Raw genomic sequence first — 20,967 nt, 5'->3', positions numbered from 1 at the left:
AGTGAATTTCTGCCATTTCCAGCCCTCCTTACAATAGACACTGTTATAAAACACAAGAGCACACAAACAACTGATGTACTCAAACATGTCTTGTTCACTGTAAAATGACAGCAAATATCAGTAAATGTTTCAGAAATGAGCACGTGAATGCAATGAAATATATGAGTATTAATAGGCACCTCTGTTTTATATTCAGCTCTTTCTTGTTGTTCCAGCTCTCTCTTTTGGATGTCTATGGTGTCAGATTCTTAATCGGTCAAATAGTTTCCTGATGATAAAATCTTGAATGTGGATCTTCCAGGAAATGTTCTGAGACGTTTCAAGACGACATATCACTTAACAGTTGCTACTTCAACCAAATTCATGTAACTGTAAATGCATATGTTACTTGATATAGTGGATAATACTGAAAGAAAGGCTTTATCACATGATGTCATAATCATTCGAGAGCGCGCGCGTGTTTGTGTGTGTGTGTGTATGTTGTCTTATGCGCGTGTTTTTGATGTTGAGCCGTGCAGCTGTGACAGAGATCTCCAGTGTCAAAGCATCTTTCACACATGCCAAGAAGGCGTGTTTTTTATGAACTTTGATCTTTCTACACATGGAGCCAAAATCCACATATAGAAGCTACTTTGGATGAAGGGCATTTCCTTATTAATGCGTTTCATTTTTTTGCTGTTGTTGACTTTATTTATTTTTTGTTTAAATGAAGAGTTTGCAAAACGAGATAAATCCATTTTTTTAAACATTTTTGTCAAAACATGTTTATTATTATGTTATCATGTTATTATTTTGTTTTATGATGCTACTTAGCTGTATTTTTATGAAGGTATAAATCAAAACAAACCAACTGCAGTTGCATTGAAATTAATTGGAATGCACAACCAAAAAAAAACGAGATATCTGAACAATTTTAAAAAACGGTGGTTATCTCTTTTTGCAACGAAACTCTTCAAATAGATGTGTATTTTCTAATGCATACAGTAGCCTATGTATTTCTCCTGTCTATAATTTGCCCACTGCCAGGTGAGGTACCACAAAAAATGTATCATTTAAGTAAGTATAAAATTAAACAGAATTGTTTAAAACATAATAGGTTGATGTATGTATAGTTTAAACAAGATAAAGTCAAGCGTATAAAAAATATAAATTTTAGCATTTTTTTTTTGTATACTAGGGACGTTTTTTTATCAGGAGGGTATCTGGCGGTCCGTGCGTTGCCCAAAATTTGAGACCGCGCGGACAGTCCACATACGACGGCGCATGCGCGTGAAAATGTTGCGACAGGACACCACTTTAAACAATAACACAAAGAAATTCTTCATCTATTTTCACTTCTTCCTGGAACAGAAAGCTGTGGAGCATTTTTGTCACCATTATGTTTGATTTCTGTTCTTTGTTTTCTTTGTTTTTCCGCGATCGGCGCTGAGCGTCGAGAGTTAAAAAAAGAGATTCAACTTTAAATGAAAAGCTCCGCTCATCAATGTCAGTTCTCAAATGGCTGGCCAATCACAGTGGAGGAGGGGCGGGACATTGCCATAGCAACCAACTGGCTCACACAGCTGAAGTATCACAGCTACCAAAGCGCCCAGCTGAAGAAAGCTGGAACTCAGCTGGCATTTGGCGTCAACCAGGCGTTTTCAGACGCGTTTAAAAGTTTTGGAGTATCTCAAGAAGTGAGACTGTGAGCCGGAAGTGAAGATGGACGGTGTCGGTTTGAGTTCTAATAACAAACTGAAACCCAACCAAATGCTGCCGAATAAAATGAAAGTAGAACTAAGTAGAAACCCGAGCAAAGATTCAGAGGTGAGACTCAAACATGTTTATATCAGTTTAATGTCGCGTCTTTCAGCTGCTGTTAGCGTAAACATCAGAACAGCACTGATATGTAACAATATAAACATTGACAACAATTATCATCCCAGCGATATTTTCTTAATCAAATCACTGACTGAATATAAAGCTCATCTTAAACACTTACAGTGACAGATGTACAGAAAGATGCAAATTACAGTGATTCGTGTATATTTGAATTACGTTATAGTTACTGATATTACCATTTACACAAAACTGTGCTGTATGATACTATATTGACTGTATGATAACCATTTAGTATTAGATTGTATCTGCAGATTGTGGTGATTGATACGTAATTCACATCACTTGTGTTTATTAATGTGATGTGATTGATTTGTGTGTGTTTTAGGGTTTATCAGAAGCTCTGATCTGGAGTTTGAATATGGATGCTGATAAATGGACCTCTGAATTCTTAGGTAGGCTAAGAGAGATTCAATGAAACCTTTAGTGCAGACCAGAGTCGTATAAAGAGAGAGTTACGACACTCACATAGACGTCCGTTGTAAGAATGGAATGCGGAAGTAACAGCGTGTCATGTAGTGACTCATAGTTCCAAACGCAGCACTGAAGCCCATTCATTTCAATGACACCTGCTGGTAAATCGATGAAATTACCGTTTCTCTTTACATTTTCAGACATTTTATGAATATAGTCAACAGTGATATTTTATGAACTCTGCTGTAGGTAATGATTATCGTTAATAATAACTAGATTTTTTTTTATTTTAATGAGTTGTGTATAATGTGTGAATAATATAGATTTAATGGTTTAATATTTTATTACTGGTGGCCATCTACTTTATACTTATCTTTTTTATATATTACGAGTAACACTAGGGGGCGACAATCTAAATGCCTTATAAGAAAGTCACACTGCTTCACAATGCTGCTATGTGTTTTATTGTGTTTGGTAAGTAATACGAGTGATGTATCCTCGAAAATCATGTATAATTATATTAACATTTAATGTGTACTATAAATACAATTAAATATGAATTTAGTGTGTTTCTGTTATGCTTCACTGTTACAAATAACCGCGTTGGCGATCTTTTTTGTCATTTTAATATAGTAAAAGTGTAGGAATTATGTTTTTAGCAGATTGATAGCCATTTATATAGCCATATTTTTGCTATACAAATAAAAGATAAACTGTGTTGCTGTAGTTGGTATAGATAAGCACAGTTATCTTTGGGTCATCATCAACTGTTTATCTTTATTAACTGATTAACTGTATTTCCATCACTCCCTAGTAAAAAAAAAAACGTTATAAACATAGTAAGTATAGTGATCAATTCACATTACAAGCTAATATTTACCTAAAATAGCTGAAAACCTATGCAAACAGATTGACAGCCCTGCTTGGTTAGGAACTGTAGAACGTTACATGAATCACGTGACCGCGCAGCGGCGAGATCAAAGCGTTTCGTAACTCTCTCTTTATATGACTCTGGTGCAGACCTATGGGCTGTAATAACTCTCATGAGATCAGATGTTAGATGACATGGCAGTATATCGAGTTTTGGTAAAATATCAGTATTTACCCTTATGAAAATGTAATCATGGTTTTACTATACAGTAAAAAATAAATTTTACTGTAGTAAAGCCATGGTTACAAAAAAAGCACACAATTAAACCATGGTTTTGCTATTAGTAATCAATACATAAAAAAGCCATAGTTACTACACTTTTACAAAAATACATGGTTTATTTTCATAAGGGTTTCCCCAGTGGGATACGGGATGAAACAAAAGCGTTTATATTGGTGCGGTCTGCTATGAACCTCATTCTTTGCAACAGAAACTCTGTTAGAAATACACTGAGGTCAGGCGTAAGCTTTCTTATCAGCTCGCATGTTGTGCAGCTGTATGTTTTCAAACGGCGAGGAAAACCCTGCCTTTCATTTTTTTCAAGTTATTTTCAATGAAAGTGATTGTGACATTTCACATGATGCTTTGACTTGCATGTCAGGGCCGGCGCACCGGCACTATCCCGCCCCTCAGATCACCATTAAAGGAACACGCTGACATTTTGGGATTTTAGCTTATTCACTGTATCCCCCAGAGTTAGATAACAGCATACACACCCTTTTCATCTCCTTGCGTGCCATAACTCTGACGCACCCACCGCTAGCCTAGCTTAGCACAAAGACTGGAAGTAAATGGCTCCAGCTAGCATATTGCTCCCAATAAGTGACAAAATAACGTGAACATTTTCACATGTTGTGTTTTGTATAGTCACACCATGTACAAATAACAAGGTCATATGAGACACAGCCACCTTTAACAGTATACATACAGGGAACTATATTCTCAGAAGACGAAGCACTGCTACTTGAGCAGACAAAAAGTGGAATTTTGATTGGTCGCTTGACTTGTTCAGAGCACTTTACGTTGCTCATTATAGCTGCAGTTTTTGTGGTTGTATTAAAGAGATATTTGTATATAACGCGTTAAAACTTAAGGAACGTACCAAAGCTATATTTATTTTCTAGCTGGGAAAATTATATACATTCATGTGATCGCCCCCCCCCTCCTCAGTTTTTCAAACGCCCCCTCATCAGCGCTCGGCTGGCGCCGGCACTGTTGCATGTATTCATCTTAGTAGTCTCACCTCTGTTCTCATCCACAATGAATAAGTGCATATTGTTGATTTGATTGCTTACAGTAATTGCCTCATTTGTAAGTCAGATAAATCATTGTCAAGAGCTGTTCCATTTCGATAATAAATAATATAAGCATGAGGCACATGGAAGCAAAGCACATGTTTGACATTCACTTTAAATGTTGCTGATGTTAAACAGTCGCCATAGTACTGAAGTTTTGATTTACATATATATATATATATATATATATATATATATATATATATATATATTACACATCAGTGTCTTTAGTGTGTCAAAATTCTAAGAATGACGTCATTTTACTCTTATTCCTAGACTTAAGAATAAGTTTGATTTATAAAGCCTCCTAAGTGTTAAGACTAGGTCTCAGCTCTTAAATTATTTAAGAGAGATGGAGAGGTCTCTTAACCTAGTTAAGAGTAACAAGAGGGCAGCAGAGAGCTGAAGATCATGCACTTTACAACAAAGAATGTGTTAAAATGACTTTAATTCAAATGTATTTCTATAGCACTTTTGACAAAAATATTGTTGCATTGTTGCAGAGCAGAAAATGTACAATAAATACATGTTAGTAGTATATAAACAGTAGATAGGAATTGTTATAACATGAAATATAAAGAGTATAGGGTTTTTAAGATGAATATTATTAGTTAAACTTATTCAAGTGCTTGCACAGTACCAAACATTTTTATGTGATTATTAAGACAGCATACTTAAATGGTATATAAATCTGAATAATATACACTGTAAAAAGTTAAAGTTGGATCAAATTATTGATAATTTAAGTGAAATAATTAAAGTTAAAAATGTTTAAATATTTAGGTGTTACCAGTTGAAGTAAGTTTTTAAGTAGACATGCTTTTACATTTGACAGGTTTTGATAGGTAAATAAAATACCATAAAATGTAAATAAAATGTAAAATAAAAATGTGAAGTATCTACAAGATTGCAGTGACACCATTACATGTAAATTTATATTAATCGAGTATACAACCCTGACCCAAAACATCATGTTAGCAATGTTGGCATTGAGTAAGCCAAAGGTGAAAGTGACAAAGATGGCAAAAATTACAATTGTGTTTAAAGGCGGAGTCCATGATGTTTGAAAGCCAATGTTGATATTTGAAATCACCTAAACAAACACGCCCCTACCCCAATAGAATCTGGACCTTCTGTTGATAGACCCTCCCCACACATACGCAAACCGGCATTTGATTTGATTTGATTGGCTATAAGTGTGTTTTGGTAGTCGGCCCGTCTCCTTCTCCAAACCGTTTTTCAAACATCGTGGACTCCGCCTTTAAGTGGAGAAATCCAAATTAACTTGATCATCTTGATCATCAACATATTTTTTATCCAAGTGTTTGCAAACTTTAGTCTTTTCCTTATAAACAGTTTGTGAGTAAAATCAAAATGATGTGATTCATCATCTTATTTTTTTAAAAATAATTTAAATAGCATTACGTTTGTCTATTTTATTAACATGTTGAAACTTAATCAAAATGGGGCAAAATCGTGTAAAATAAATGCATGTTGTTAAACATTTCGTGAAGCAAATACTAGTATAATTTTAATGTCTTCATGATTCATAAATTTATGGTGTCACATGTTTACACATACAAAAACTAAAAAAAGAAAAAAAAGATTTAACTTGGTATGTGGTATGTGGGCCAAGCAAAAGCTGGTTGTGTTGGCCAGAGATGGGGCAGAGAAAATTGCTATGTGGGAAGTGGCTTTGTACATTGCTATGCCAAAGTCTTAAAACGCGGCCACTTGCGTATGTGGGCAGCAACTGGATATGATATCAAGGATTATTTCTAATTCTAATCGAATGACTTCAGTCTCCTCAAAAGAGTTCCAAACGTGTTAAGTGCCAAGAGAGGACAGTTGCCGTCAATTATCTTAGCTTTGCAATGACCTAGCATCACAACAATAATACTGTAACTGTATTATCTGTATCTGGTTATGTGTATCATATCTTAAGTAGAAAAGTGGAAACTAATTTCCTCTTCTAACTGTTGATTAAAGTTTTTTTTTTCATCATTCCTGTACTGTCAGGTGTTTGGACGTGATTTTGCCACGTATGGGAATTGTATTTTCTTTATTAAAGCTCAGATTGAGAATTCTCCATATATCTGTAACGTAATAACACACGTGTTCAACTAATTCAGGATTGTCTAGTTTTAATATTTATACAGTTTAAAACTGTGTTTGATTTGTAAACAAAACAATAGTGAACAAACCATTTGCGAGTGTTTTATCTAATGCATGCATATACAGTACTCTGTGCACCAATATAATGTGCTACACCATTTTTGTGAATCACAAAATCAAGATTTTCTTTTTTTTGGGCCATTTTAGTAGTGAATATACAATGTATATGCCTATAAGCATATTGTTCATGACATTTGTTTCATATTTCATTACATTCATGACTAGCAGGAAGTTTTTAGAATTACATAAAACAATGACGATATGATATACCTGAAATTGATGGAGAACCTCTCCGTTTATCTTTCTGACAGAACTTTCGAGAAGTCCAAGAAGGGGATCGGAGGTGGCGTAGCCTTCATGGTGAATGAGGGCTGGTGTAACAGCGGAAACATCAACATGCTGCGGTGCTTCTGCTCTCCTGGAATGATGTAATTCCTGGCAATAAAAAGTCGGCCTCACTATCTTCCACATCTGTGGTAATCGTAGCAGTGTACATTCCACCACAGATGAGTACAAAAACAGCTCTCATGGTGCTCCATGATGAATTGAGCAGCTATCAGGTGAGCGATCCCCAAGCCGCGTTAGTGGTTGCAAAGTAAGTAAAGTAAATCTAGAGAAAGTGATGCCAAACTTTAATCAACATATTGACTGTGCAACCAGAGGGTCAAAAATACTGGATCATTGTTATACTCCATTAAAGAGTGGATACAAAGCCCAGTCTCTTGCTCCTGTGGGGAAAAGCGATCATGCTGCTATCTTCCTCTGGCCATCGTATGTCAATAAATTATGAAGGAAGCCCCAGATGATGAGAGAGGTGCTTCAGTGGACAGACCAATCAGAGGACAGCATGCAATGGCACTACACGAATCACTTTGGGTTGCGTTCAAAAATTGCACTGTCGATATTAATACCGACATTGATGTGTTTACTGAAAATGTCATTGGCATCATTTCCACAATTACAGATATGCATGTACCTAAAATGACTGTTAAATATATGAAAATCATAAACCATGTATAAATAAAAATACTCGAAACACCCTGAAACAACGTACGGCTGCATATAAATTAGGACTGGAGACTGGCAATATGGAAGGCTACAAAGCAGCAGCATACAATGTCAGAAAAGCAGTAAAGGATGCCAAAAGGGAATATGGAGAGACGATGGAGTTCAAATTTCAGCAAGGAGACTTAAAGGGGTTTGGCAGGGGCTAAAAATCATGACTGACTACAAATCCCCCCCTCCTTGGAACGTTTCGATACCTTTTGTGACCAAGTGCCCAAAGTATCATAGTATCAGGGAAAGAGAGTGGTGGAGTAGGAGGGATCGAAGGACCACTCGTTCTCTACGAACACAATGTCACAAAGGACTTTTAAGCAAGTAAACATCAGGAAGGCTGCAGGACCAGATGAGATAGCTGGGCGGGTTCTCAAGGTCTGCGCCAATCAATTGGCACCAGTGTTCACGGCTATATTTAATCAGTCCCTGGCACAGTCTATCATCCCCACATGCTTTAAAAGGTCTACCATCATCCCCATACCCAAGAAGCCTGGACCAGTCTGTCATAACAACTTTCGCCAAGTTGCACTCACTTCTGTGGTGATAAAGTGTTTTGAGAAGCTGGTCAAGGCCCATATCTGCTCCTCACTGCCCAACACACTGGACCCCCTACAATTTGCATACCGACCAAATAGATCAACTGAGGATGCCATTGCTCACATATTACATACTGTCCTATCACACCTGGATAAGAGCAAGGGGAAAGTGTTGAACTATGTGAGACTATTATTTGTTGATTATAGTTCGGCATTTAATACTGTCCTTCCCACCACCCTCATCGCAAAACTCAAGAGCCTGTGGCTGAATGACACTCTTTGCAGGTGGATCTTGAACTTTTTAACTTGGGCTTCCAAAACAGTACTACAGAGCTTTTACTACGGCACCATTGAGAGTATCCTGACTGGGTGCATCACCGCTTGGTATGGCAACACCACCATGCAGGACCGTAAGGCTCTGCAGAGAGTGTTGGGCTCGGCTGAACGTACCATAGCAAGGCAACTCCCCTGCAAGTAAGCCTACGATGGCCCTTTATGGGCCCACTTAGGGCTAGTCTAAGGGCCCCGCACAGGTTTGCTCATTGGCAAAACGTTGGCCCTTTAGCGCTGGCCCTGCGCGGGCAGCCCTCACTTAGCCCCCAGGTAGCCCTCATACAGAAAAATCCCCAGAGTTAAATGAACACTGCTGGATGTATATTTTGTCCCATCTTACAGAGTATTAAAAAGTAACAATGAAGCAGAATTAAAAGCTCAGTTATCCTCTTTGTCTGAAACCTAAAATTGCATTTCACATCTTACTTGTAGAGTCATTTAACTTATGTTAATATGTTGGCTGTTTCATTTAAAGTCACCATTATTGTGATCAGTGGTTGTTTTAATTGGACTTTGACTCTTGACCGTTGGCTTGTTAGTGTTTTCTAACTGCTATATCTAAGTGTGTTTAAAACACATGTTATAGCAAAGAAAAGGCAATAGTAATTGAATATTGATAGTTGGTACATACACAACATCAAACATAATCATTTAATGAACAGATTTATTAATATAGTTTCCCCCTCATCAGAAGCATCCTTTTCTGTTAATAATGAAATACTACAGAGTAAGGTCCAGAACTCTCACAGCAGCTTATCATTCTGAAGGATTTTGATAGTTTGCACATAGACATTGACCGCTGCGCGGTGTGGATGCACGGACGTCGGGGGTCGGAGTGTGAATCTCAACGATGGTGACAAAGAGAATGGTAAAAAAGGTCATTATTTATTCATGCCGCAGTGCATTCTGGGAGTTCTGGATGAGATTTGTAATTTGTTGATACCCAGCATGCATTGCAGCATGAAGCTTTTCATTTTATTGTCACCATCATTGTGATTCGTGCTCTGATTCTTGATGTTTGTGTGTCTGCATTGTAAAGCGGCTAATTTTAAGTGTCAGTGTTTCGGAATTCTTCAGAAAGACAAACTGCCATGAGAGAGCTGGATCTCATACTGTAGTATCACATTGTCAGAGAAAGTTCCTTCTGATAAGTGTGCAAACAATAAATTAATACATAAGTTTTTATATGATGATGTTTAGACTTTATTTACTGAACTGACCACCACCAAAGGATCGCATGCTGCCATAACAAACATGTCTTAAACACACAAAGTTATAGCAATCAAAGGACTGAACAAGGCAAGGGTCAAGAGTCAGGTTTAGCTGGATCAGACACTGATCACAATAGGGGTGCCTTTAAATGAAACAAAATCTCAACCTAAAGTAAGAAAATGACTCTACAAGTAAGATGCAAAACGCAACCCCAGGTTTCAGACAGAGATGTTGAGAAAGAGGACAACAGAGCTTTTAATTCTGCTTCATTGTTACTTTTTAACACTCTGTAAGATGTGACAATATATACATCCAGCAGTGTTCATTTAACTCTGGGGATTTTGCTGTATAAGGACTTCCTGGGGGCTAAGTGAGGGCTGCCCATGCAGGGCCAGCGCTAAGGGGCCAACGTTTCACCAGTGAGCAAACCTGTGCAGGGCCCTTAGGCTATGCCCATACAGGCCCATCGTGGGCTTACTTGCAGGGTATCCCTAACCTAGGGCAGTGTTCCCAATCCTGGTCCTCGAGGACCCCCTACCAGACTAAGTCACTCAACAAGTATTTTATAATATCGTTGCACTGAATATTTTAATAACTCAAAGATTTACGTTTACATTTATGCATTTGGCAGAAGCTATTATCCGAAGTGCATTCAAAACAAAGCATCAGACAGCACCCCCTGTGGTCATTTAACATTAAGCATGTTGAACAACTCTAGAAACAACATCATACAGTAGATCAGTGGTTTTCAACTCCAGTCCTCGGACCCCCCTCCCAGAAAATTTTAGATGTCTAATTTTATGAAACACCTGAATCCACTCACCCAGCTAACAGAAAAAAGTTCTATGAACTTTCCCTCAAAGTTCCCACACTGTAAAAAAATATGCCTCTCCAACATAAAAATTTCTAGTGACCCGTTGCACCTCAAATTGTTAGTTGGCCCAATTTAAGTTTGGGAAACAAACTTTTTTGTGTTTTGCTGACTATCCCAGCATGTACACTGAACTTAAAATAGAGTGTTCTGTCAATTAAATATTGTCTCTTGATTAAACATAGCTTGTTGGGCCAAATTGAAATAAAATGTATTAATTAAATTTTCTTGTTGGCCAAAAAGACAAAAAATGTCATGTCAGATAAGCTACACACTATGCTCTGATAAATATTATTTATTTATTTAAATCCATATGAACTTGCCTGTTATGCAAAACAAAACCACTACCAAAGCAAGATCTGACAGTTCAAGTAAGCATTGAACCAGAGACCTTTTTGCTGTGAGGCAACAATGATGCGCGCTAACCCACTGTGCCGTCCTCTACACTGAACACACACTTCTCAATCATGGTAACAATGAACAAACATTATTCTTTTAAAATAACTCTAACTACAATATATAACTAACATAACAACATGAATAAATCCAGAAAACATTAAAACAGTCATCTTTTTTAGTAAATATTAACCAAAGAAGTGAACATGTCGCAATGCATGCTGGAAACCATTCCGACCATTGGTTTTTTTTTTAATTGTTTGTTCAGATTACTCAGTTTGGTAAGTTGGGTGAACGAATTGGACATAAACTTATATATCTAAGTCCAGTCAATAAAATAATATTTGTTAGCTGAATGATTATGCTTTTTTCATTCAGTGAACAAAAAATAATCAATTGACACCCTTCAACAAAGAAATCTTTGTTCAAGTTACTTAATTTTCTTTGTTGAATGAACATTTGAAAGTTGGATTTTTTACAGTGTATAAACAAAAAGTAGACAAAATGGCAGTGTTATTAGTCAGAAGGATAAATGTTTTATGAACTTTCATAATAAAACTGACCCGACTTCACCTTAACATATTAGACACTGGTCATGTGATCAACCCCCGTAGTGGTGAACCATCGAATTTTCGAAACGTTTCGAAACAGTTATGACGTAATGAAGCCTCGTTTGCTAAAATCACGTGACTTGGCCCAGTTTGAAACAAGCTCCGAACCACTGATTCGAAACAAAAGATTCGTAAATGTTTCGAAGCCTCATGAAGCAGTGCTTTGAAAACGACCATCACTAGGATTACTTGGAAATGAAATTCAGGTGTGTTTGATTAGGGTTGGAACTAAACTCTGCAGGACAGTGGCCCTCCAGGACCCAGGGTTCCCCGCTCCTGCCCTAAAGGCTACAGACAATGTTCTGTAAATCTACAGAATTTTCAGTTTTTATATAAACGGAAATGTTTGTCAACATAACAGAGAAAGTACTGGTAATATTCTGCCAGGACATTATCCGGTTTTTTACGGAGTGTAGAAAAGAAAACGTAAGATTCAAAGTCCAGTCCAAACCTTTAATCCTTGGTGAAAATCAGTTTCTTTTTTTAGTTTTTCTTGAACAGAGGAAAAGTGATGTTGTGCAATGCTTATCCTACCAGTTAATGATGATGAAGGATGAATAAGTTCAAGGTTGTATCTTTTTTTTCTTCTTTCAGAAAAGAAAAGGTTTCGTCCCATTGGCAGGCTCGCCAGCTCAACCCCACCGTTACACACGCATGGAAGAGTTGAACAAATCCACAACTCGAGGAAAATTCCCGTCCCGTCCAGGTCACAATCAGATCAGAAGCACACCAAGCAGCTGAACATCAACACAGTTCATCCAGAAAATAACAACGGAATAAAAAACCTGGCCAAGGAAAATTACATGTGTGCACATCTGAAGAACCAGGAAACTTCCAGATGACACACTTTTGAAGATGTCCCACTTCAAAAATACTCTCTGCTTCCCTCTCTCAGCCTGAGTTTAGAGCATAAAAATCCCTGGATTAACAATAGCATCCGCTAATGTCTCAGATTCACGGAGAGAAAGGGAAGAGTTTCACGTGCGCTCTGCGGTTCAGGAACACTGAAGGAAACGGAAGTAATATGACGTAACTCGGGGGTCTTCTCTGGTTTTTGGTCATTTAAAAAATACTGTGCCTGACTTAATGTGAATAAACATCTTTTTACATCCAAATATAATTATGAGATTTTATTTTTGCCAGTTATCTTTGGTGACACTGGGTACCTTTTCAAAAAATATACTTTTGTTCCTAAAAGGTACATAATGGTACCTTAGTTGTACATACTGATACTTTAAAGGTATATCTGTACCTTTTTAGGACCATTTTAAGGTACCATCTAAGTGACAAAAAGGTACACCTTTTGTCCTTTTTACCTGAGAGTGTAGTGATGCAGAAATTGGTATACAGTACAGTGCTATGAAAAAGTATTTGGCCCTTCCTGATATTTTTTTACATTTGTCACAAATAAATGATCCAGATCATCAAACTGAATAAATAAAAATGCCATTTTAATATGATGATTTAATGAATTAAAGGAAAAAAGCCATTCAAACCAACTTGTCCCTGTGTGAAAAAGTAATCCCCCCCAAAATAATTGACATGTACCAGTCTGAAAAGGGTTACAAAGCCATTCCTAGTGCTTTCCCAGATAGCATGCAACCATTGAAACAATGTTAAAAATCGTTGATTTGTCAATGCTAATACCATTAAATCAATATCACGTTTGCACCCTCCATTAATATTGAAAAAATATTGAAATTTCAACAAATCACCATTATCGTGATCAGTGTTTGCTTTAGTTGGGTCCTTGATTCTTGTGTTTTAATGGTAAGTTTTTTTCAGCTGCTGAGATGTTTAAAATACATTTGCTATTGCAAAGAAAACAAAGATCTAATGTTATCAAGTAGTTTAATTCTTGTAGATATACCTAAAAGATATTACTTAAATACTGTTAAAGTTATGCAAAAATTGGATGTTACAGTACTAGTTGGAAACAGTGTCAGGTCTGTTATTTTGAGGAATACAAAAAACACATTTAAAAAGTTAAACTACTGAATCTACCTCTGACATCATGAATCGGTCTATGAATCTCATCAATGGTGACGATCAACAAAAGAAAGCTTCATGCTGCAATGCATGCTGGGTATCATCGTAGTACTAAACTAATTTATAACTCCCAGCATGCATTGCAGTTGATCGTTTTATATGAATTTGTTTGATGATTGTCACCATTGCTGAGATTTGTTGGATGAGTAATGATGTCTGAATGTGTCAGCAATTTTTTTGTTTGTCTTGCCACAGTGTATTTACAAACCAAAACAATTATAAATGTCAAAAATGGATCAACATAATAATGTAAAGCAGCTTAATTTAATATAATCTTCTTTACAAAAAGCAACCAGTTTCAACTTAACTTTGAAACACATCTTTCTTTTCCAACGCACATGTGTTTCTACATAAACACCTACAAACACTTAAAAAAAAGAAAAATTAACTTAGTGAATAACAAGAGTCAAGGACCCAACTAAAACAAACACTGATCACAATAATGGTGATTTGTTGAAATCTCAATATTTTTACAATATTAATGGAGGGTGCAAACCTGATATTGATTGAATGCAGTTAACATTGACAAATCAACTGTTTTTAACATTGTTTCAATGGTTTGCATGCTATCTGGGTTGGGTCTCCAACGAACCCAGTGAGAGGCATTTTACACAAATGGACATTATTTGGCCATCATTTAAAGGCGGATATTTGAAACTACGTAAAAGTTCAAGTTAATCTGCGAGTTATAGATTTATAGATTCACTTTAATCTCAACAGTCATATCGGAATTCATGCGACTTTTATGTTATTCTAGATTGATATGCGTCACAATTGCGGAAGTATGCACCAATGGCATGTTTACAAAACTACTTAAAACATTCCAGACATTAAATATTAGGCTTCTGTTGCATATAACTTTATACATTAAATAAGTGTGTTTGGGAACAAACTGTCTCGGCTCGTATCTCTTGCTCCCATGGAATTGAAATACGCGCCAACTGGCTATCACTAGTCTGCATGTTAATTTCCGTATTGTTCTTTTGCGCAGTTCAGGACCACGAACAGTTCACAAAGCTGTCTGATTTTAGCCACGTAATGTGAACAGTCAAACAAAAAATCAGATCTGGGCAAAAAATCTGAATTGAGCATTAATGTTTGGAGTGTGAATGAAGTGAGCCAAATTTCCTCAACAGCAATGTAAAAGATCCTTGGCCAGTTCTATCTTTGTGTTATATTAAAATTAGTTTGATCTAAGATCTAAAAATAAAAATTAGAAGGGGCAATCCCTTAAATTGGATATAATGTAGAAAATCTTATATGCACCACTTTGGTCTTTTTAGCCGTGTACTGTGCTTTGAATGTCATGGTCTGGTGCTGCGTTCAAAGATTTTGATAGATGTCATCTGCCTGGCCTGTGTTGAGCATTAAATTCTCAGAGACTGAGAGTTTGTTGCTCTTTGGTACTTTAGGCTTCAACTTCTTAGATTTGATCTGTTTGCTTTTCAGCGTGCCTTGGAGATCATTTTCATACACATTATCAGCCTAAATGAAGAAAAACATGTCCACACGTCAGACCTCTATTTGAGAGGGTATATCATTATTCAGGCATGTTTATAAGGAAGGTAAAGCTCATAATTCTCACCTCTGTATAATCATTGTGTTTGACTGATGTCCTGGTAACATGGTCTTTTAAAATATGAAAGCAAATACTAGTAATTCAACACTGATGCCTTCATGATAGTATTTTAGTTATTATTCGGTGTGATATAAAGATGTATTGATATTTAGCACATAGTGTAATTATACCTGCATATATGTTGATTCTCTTCCTGTACTCATGAACAGAAAATAGTACACATAAAAGTACGATGACTGCAATCAGACCACCAATAGCATACAGTGAGACTGCTGGAGAAAGAAAACAAAAAGTTTGCTGCTTTTAAAACTATAATTTATACAGGAGCGTCATTCACTATTTTTGTTATACCAGGGAATAACTACAGTAGCAACAAAGCGTCAAGTGGCAAGAGTTCAACTAAAACAAACACTGATCACCATAATAGTGACTTTAAATGAAACAAAACATCAACATCTAAGCCCAATAAGTGAATTGTGTTTTCTACAGCAACATTTTTAATGAACATTCATAAATTATTAATTGCAATGTTTCTCTATCATTTACATAACAAGCTAAAAAGTGAAATTAGTTCAGACAACCAAGAAACATTCTTAAAACATTAAAAATACTGGACACTTTTTATGTTAGCAGAAAATTTTTGGGAACGTTGGAAATATTCAAGGAGTGTTCCTAGAATTTTTTTCTCTGTTAGCTGCACTGGCAGTGTCTGCTCACGTTTAACACGGACACGGGCCAGTGTACTTGGGCCGATTCTGGGGCTTTATTTATTCCGCGTCTGGGCCGGGTTATTTTTTCTGGCCTGACAGATTTGGGCCATTAATGGGCCACACTGTTTTGGATACCTGAGATGAATTTACTTTAGATCTTGACTTCATAGCATGAAAACACGTTGTTGCAGATGTTACCTGTCATTGAGGATGAGGTTGTGATATCATCAGGGGTTGAGAATCTGGAGGTTCTGCTTGATGTGGAAAATTGAGTTTCTGGTTGTGGTGTTGAAAATGGATGCGTTGTGTCTAATACAGTTGAAGTAGTTGTAATGGCTTGGGTGTATGTTTGAAAGAACAGAAAGAAATTCATTAATATGGAAATAAAAGAGTGGCTGCAATTTTACAGTACAAAGAAACACTGTATCATTTTTACCTTTAAATACTCTCAGATTGACCTTGTAATATGTGTCTTTACCAAATCTGCTCACTCCACACCAGTAAATCCCAGAGTCTGACTCCAGTAGATCAGTGATGTTTATTGTGAACGTTCCTGTCCCATAATCCTTCAGTGCAAATCTCCTGTCAGGTGACCGATCAGATGATACCAGAATATCTCCACCATTACATGGATCTCTGCAGAAATACTTTCTGTTGGTTGAAGCCCAGCTATGTGGACATGAAAAGATGGCATTTTTTCCAATGTATCCATTTATTCTAATCCCATCTGTACATGAAACTCTAGTTTCTGGAATAAAATAATGAAAGAGAGTCAGGCACATTTCCTATTTCAAACAATATATTATGTGGCAGTTTTGTTTAACCTGAAAGTGTGATTAGTGTCATCCCGAAGGGTTTTGTTTCATGATAACAACTTGCTGGATTATCAGGCCATGATAGAGCATTTAATTACTAGGCATTTCAAGGGTAAAACCAATTGTTTTCCAGATATCCAGATATATCTTTGAAATAAAGGTTTGTTTATTCAGTGCTGAATCTTTTTTCACCTTCTGTGAACTCAGAACCCAGCTAACAGAAAAAAGTTCTAAGAACGTTCCCTGAAAGTTCTTTACGTTCCCAAAAACGTTCTGCCAACGTTAAAAGTGTCCAGTTTTCTTGACGTTCTAAGAACGTTTTTGTGTTGTCTCAACGTTAGAGGAATGTTACATTTTACCATTTTTAAACGTTATGACAATGTCATGTTCCAATGTTCACACAATGTTCAAAACAACAACTGTTTATTATATTGACTTGTTTAATTGTTATGTAAATGATAGAGAAACATTGCATTTTATTATATTTATTTTTTATATTTATATTATTTTATTATATTTATTATATATTATATATTTATTATATATTATATATCTATTATATATAAGTTTAGATGTTGATGTTTTGTTTCATTTTAAGTCACCATTATTGTGATTAGTGTTCGTTTTAGTTGGGCTCTTGAGCCTTTTCTTTTGCTTGCTAGCTTTTTCCCTGGTTGTACCAACCTTTTGTTAATACACCACATTTGTTCTGGTTGTATTAACTTTTTGTTAACACACCACATTTGTCATGAACATGTCAAGCTACCAGTGCAATTCCGTGGTGTGGTGGCTGGCACACAAAGGAAAAAAATCATCCCTAACTAATTAAAGTTTATTTTCTGTCAACAATGCAAACGAGATCCAGCACTTTCACAGCAGTTTGTCATTAAGGAGTTTAAGAAACTTTGGACAAAAAATATCTGCTGTATAATTGGGACGCACAAACATCAAGAATCAGACTATGAATCTCAACCATGGTGACAAAGAAAATTGGAAAAAAATCATTATTTATCCATGCTGCAGTGCATGCTGGGAGTCCTGAATGAGATTTGTAATTTGTTAATACCCAGCATGCATTGCAGCATGAAGTTTTTCATTTAATTGTCACCATGGTTGAGATTCATAGTCTGATTCTTGATGTTTGTGCATCCCAGTTATACAGCAGATATTTTTTGTCCAAAGTTTCTAAAACTCCTTAATGACAAACTGCTGTGAAAGCACTGGATCTCATTTACATTATTGACAGAAAATAAACTTTTGATTAGTAAATTAATTAGGGATGATTTTTTACCAATATGTACCAACCACCACACCACAGAATTACACTACTAACTTAACATGTTCATAACAAATGTGGTGCATCAACAAAAAGTCAACACAACCAGAACAAACGTGGTGCACCAACAAAAAGTCAATACAACCAGGGAAAAAACCAGCAAGCCAAAGACAAGGCTCAAGAGCCCAACCAAAACGAACACCAATCACAACAATGGTGACTTAAAATGAAACAAAACATCAACATCTAAACTTATATATAATAGATATATAATATATAATAAATATATAATACACAACAAATATAATAAAATAATATAAACACAAAAAATAAATATAATAAAATGCAATGTTTCTCTATCATTTACATAACAATTAAACAAGTCAATATAATAAACAGTTGTTGTTTTAAACATTGTGTGAACATTAAAACATGACATTGTCATAACGTTTAAAAATGGTAAAATGTAACATTCCTCTAACGTTGAGACAACACAAAAACGTTCTTAGAACGTCAAGAAAACTGGACACTTTTAACGTTGGCAGAACGTTTTTGGGAACGTAAAGAACTTTCAGGGAACGTTCTTAGAACTTTTTTCTGTTAGCTGGGAAAGTATTGTCCATAGTGTGAACAGACCTTTAGAAGGGATGATATATGTTTTCATTTCGTAATTATACAATTCACATGCCATGTTATAGTGCTTAAAGAGGCCCTTCCACATAAAACCGTTTTTACTTGTATTTTTTGATATGTGTTAGGTCCATATGTGTTTGTGTTGTGTCGTGAATGTGAAAACTAACTTCCACCTCCTCTGTCAGCTCTAGCCACTGAAAAGAAATAAGCAGAGAAATCAGGTCAGTTTGAAAAGCTTATCAGTGTGACGTGGAACTGATCGAGGTCATTACTATTCATGAGCTCTTCAACTTGAGACCGCGCCCACATATTACGTGTATTTGAGTTAGTTTTCATAACAAGTTACAGCAAGGATGGCTAAACGTCAACCGTACCGTATTTGGGCCATTGTTTTTCGTCGAGAGACATCATTCCTATTAAACGAGGGAATCATAACAGTTGCTACATGTTTGGATGTTCAGAAGAACGCTGGGTTTGAAGAGAGACTGCGATTAAAAAGCAATGCTCCTCCATCAATATTGGATCCAGACAGAATGGCGCAGCTTATGTGAGTAAAACACTTTAGTACTATGTGTCACTGTGGCGGCCGGTGTTTTCTCTTCCGAGGGATGCGAATTCATGCTGCACACGCTTTGAAAGGGTTTATGATAAAAGACACGCGTGTGTGTGCGAGTAAAACACTTTAGTACTATGTGTCACTGTGAGTTGCGGCCGGGATTTCTCTTCAGAGGGAAACGATTCACGTGAATTCATGATGCACACGCATCGAATGTGATAAAAGACATGTGTGTGTTTGTGCGTTCGTTACACGCGCGTCGAAGGGTTTATGTAAAAGACGTTTGTGTTTGTGTGTGTGTGTGTTTGTGCTTGCGTGCGCTGCTACACGCGCATCGAAAGGGTTTACAATAAAAGACACGTGTGTGTGTGTTTTTGTGCGTGGGTTTACGATAAAAGACACGCGTGTGTGTGTGTCAAAAGGGTTTATGATAAAATATGCGTGTGTAAGAAAGACACTGTGTCTTAAGACACTCACTTAACATTAAACTGATTACACATGAGATTAAATTGAAAGTTAGTTTGAACGAAAAACTGTTATCCAATCAGTGGGCGTTTACTTCCAAGTCGTCAATGCAGCCCGCCCATTAAAACGGATCATTTCTTTAACCAGCCTCAAAATCAGGGTACAAAATGGCCTATTACTTATTGCTTTTGATGTTTTTTGGTGTATAAACCATGCAAACGTCATGAGTAGACCTCAGACAACAGTATAAAACAACAAAAACGACAGAGGAAGGGCACCTTTAAAAAATAAGTTTTACATATGAAGAAAAGTGACATTTGATAAGACCCCTGCAGTCTTAAAGTCTGCAATGAACAACTCACACCCTGATGACCACTTCCTGTCTTTCTCACTTACCGTATGCATGTGGTTACCCTACAACACAGAAGTAATAAGATGCAGCATATTTATAATTTATCTGAGAAGCAAAGATAATATTGTGGATTTCTTCACCCCTGCTGATGATTTTACTCATAGATTCATGCTGCATTAATAACAAAATCTTCTCAATAATAGTCATTGAAACACAAAAGGTGCTGAGCAAACTGCCTAGCTGAATCGCACTAGAACGACAATCTTATAAACAGAGTTCTGACCTGTCAGAAACATCCAGATGTACACAACATAGTAGATCTTCATTCTGAGCTTCCAGTGAGTTTATAAAGTAGATCAATCACGAGTCTTTATGAGTGTAACACTGTTGTCATGAAGTAAAGGTGTGGTGTATACCAAGGAAGTCTAATGCTGGTGTCATCTGTCTTATATCAAAGGACCCACAAACACCTCCTCCAATGCGTAATGATGAGCAAAGAAGCACTGCTCTGTGGTAACACTAAACTAAGATTTTACTTTTACCGATGTTATTTACAAGGTACATTGTGACAAAACATGAAGTATATTAAACAGCTTTAGAAACTTGTGTAACATGTTACTATGTCTTTTGATCCAACGCAGTCTCACACCCATGGCGTCAATATTTGACGACACTTGACCATGCGTCAATATGTTGACGCGGAGGGTACCCCTTTCGCGTCATTTTTTGACGAACTAGGGACTTCAATACTATGAGGTACGCGAAATTCTCTTTCCTATTTTCTTACCATTTTCTACCATTTTCGCGTCAGTTTAGGGTTA

General features: G+C 36.5%; 1 protein-coding gene and 1 long non-coding RNA gene across 2 annotated transcripts; one reads left to right on the top strand and one right to left on the bottom strand.

The window, feature by feature from the left end:
• The first annotated feature begins 964 nt into the window (after positions 1-964).
• On the top strand, positions 965-7,151 carry LOC129443910 (uncharacterized). Its single transcript, XR_008644249.2, has 3 exons — positions 965-1,806; positions 2,207-2,273; positions 7,005-7,151. It is a non-coding gene; the product is annotated as an uncharacterized lncRNA (long non-coding RNA).
• A 7,265-nt stretch (positions 7,152-14,416) lies between these two features.
• Positions 14,417-20,583, bottom strand: LOC129445254 (uncharacterized). Its single transcript, XM_073859724.1, has 6 exons — positions 20,430-20,583; positions 16,486-16,797; positions 16,248-16,385; positions 15,510-15,611; positions 15,346-15,389; positions 14,417-15,245 (listed from the first exon to the last, which is right to left on the bottom strand). The coding sequence occupies exons 1-6, from the start codon at positions 20,470-20,472 to the stop codon at positions 15,084-15,086; spliced, it is 801 nt and encodes a 266-aa protein (XP_073715825.1). The 5' UTR covers positions 20,473-20,583; the 3' UTR covers positions 14,417-15,083.
• Between the last annotated feature and the right edge of the window lie 384 nt (positions 20,584-20,967).

Source organism: Misgurnus anguillicaudatus, chromosome 3 (genome assembly GCF_027580225.2).
Source record: "Misgurnus anguillicaudatus chromosome 3, ASM2758022v2, whole genome shotgun sequence".
Lineage (NCBI taxonomy): Eukaryota > Metazoa > Chordata > Actinopteri > Cypriniformes > Cobitidae > Misgurnus > Misgurnus anguillicaudatus.
The sequence above is the reverse complement of the archived record's forward strand: the minus strand, read 5'-3'. Positions and strand labels throughout refer to the sequence as shown.

Excerpts from the sequence above, each read along its gene's own strand:
- LOC129445254 (XM_073859724.1), bottom strand. The coding sequence starts at position 20,472 with ATGAAGATCTACTATGTTGTGTACATCTGGATGTTTCTGACAG. Across the intron at positions 16,798-20,429 it reads CATCTGGATGTTTCTGACAG|AAACTAGAGTTTCATGTACA; the intron begins GTCAGAACTCTG and ends ATTTTATTCCAG. Across the intron at positions 15,612-16,247 it reads AACCTCATCCTCAATGACAG|CAGTCTCACTGTATGCTATT; the intron begins GTAACATCTGCA and ends TTCTTTCTCCAG.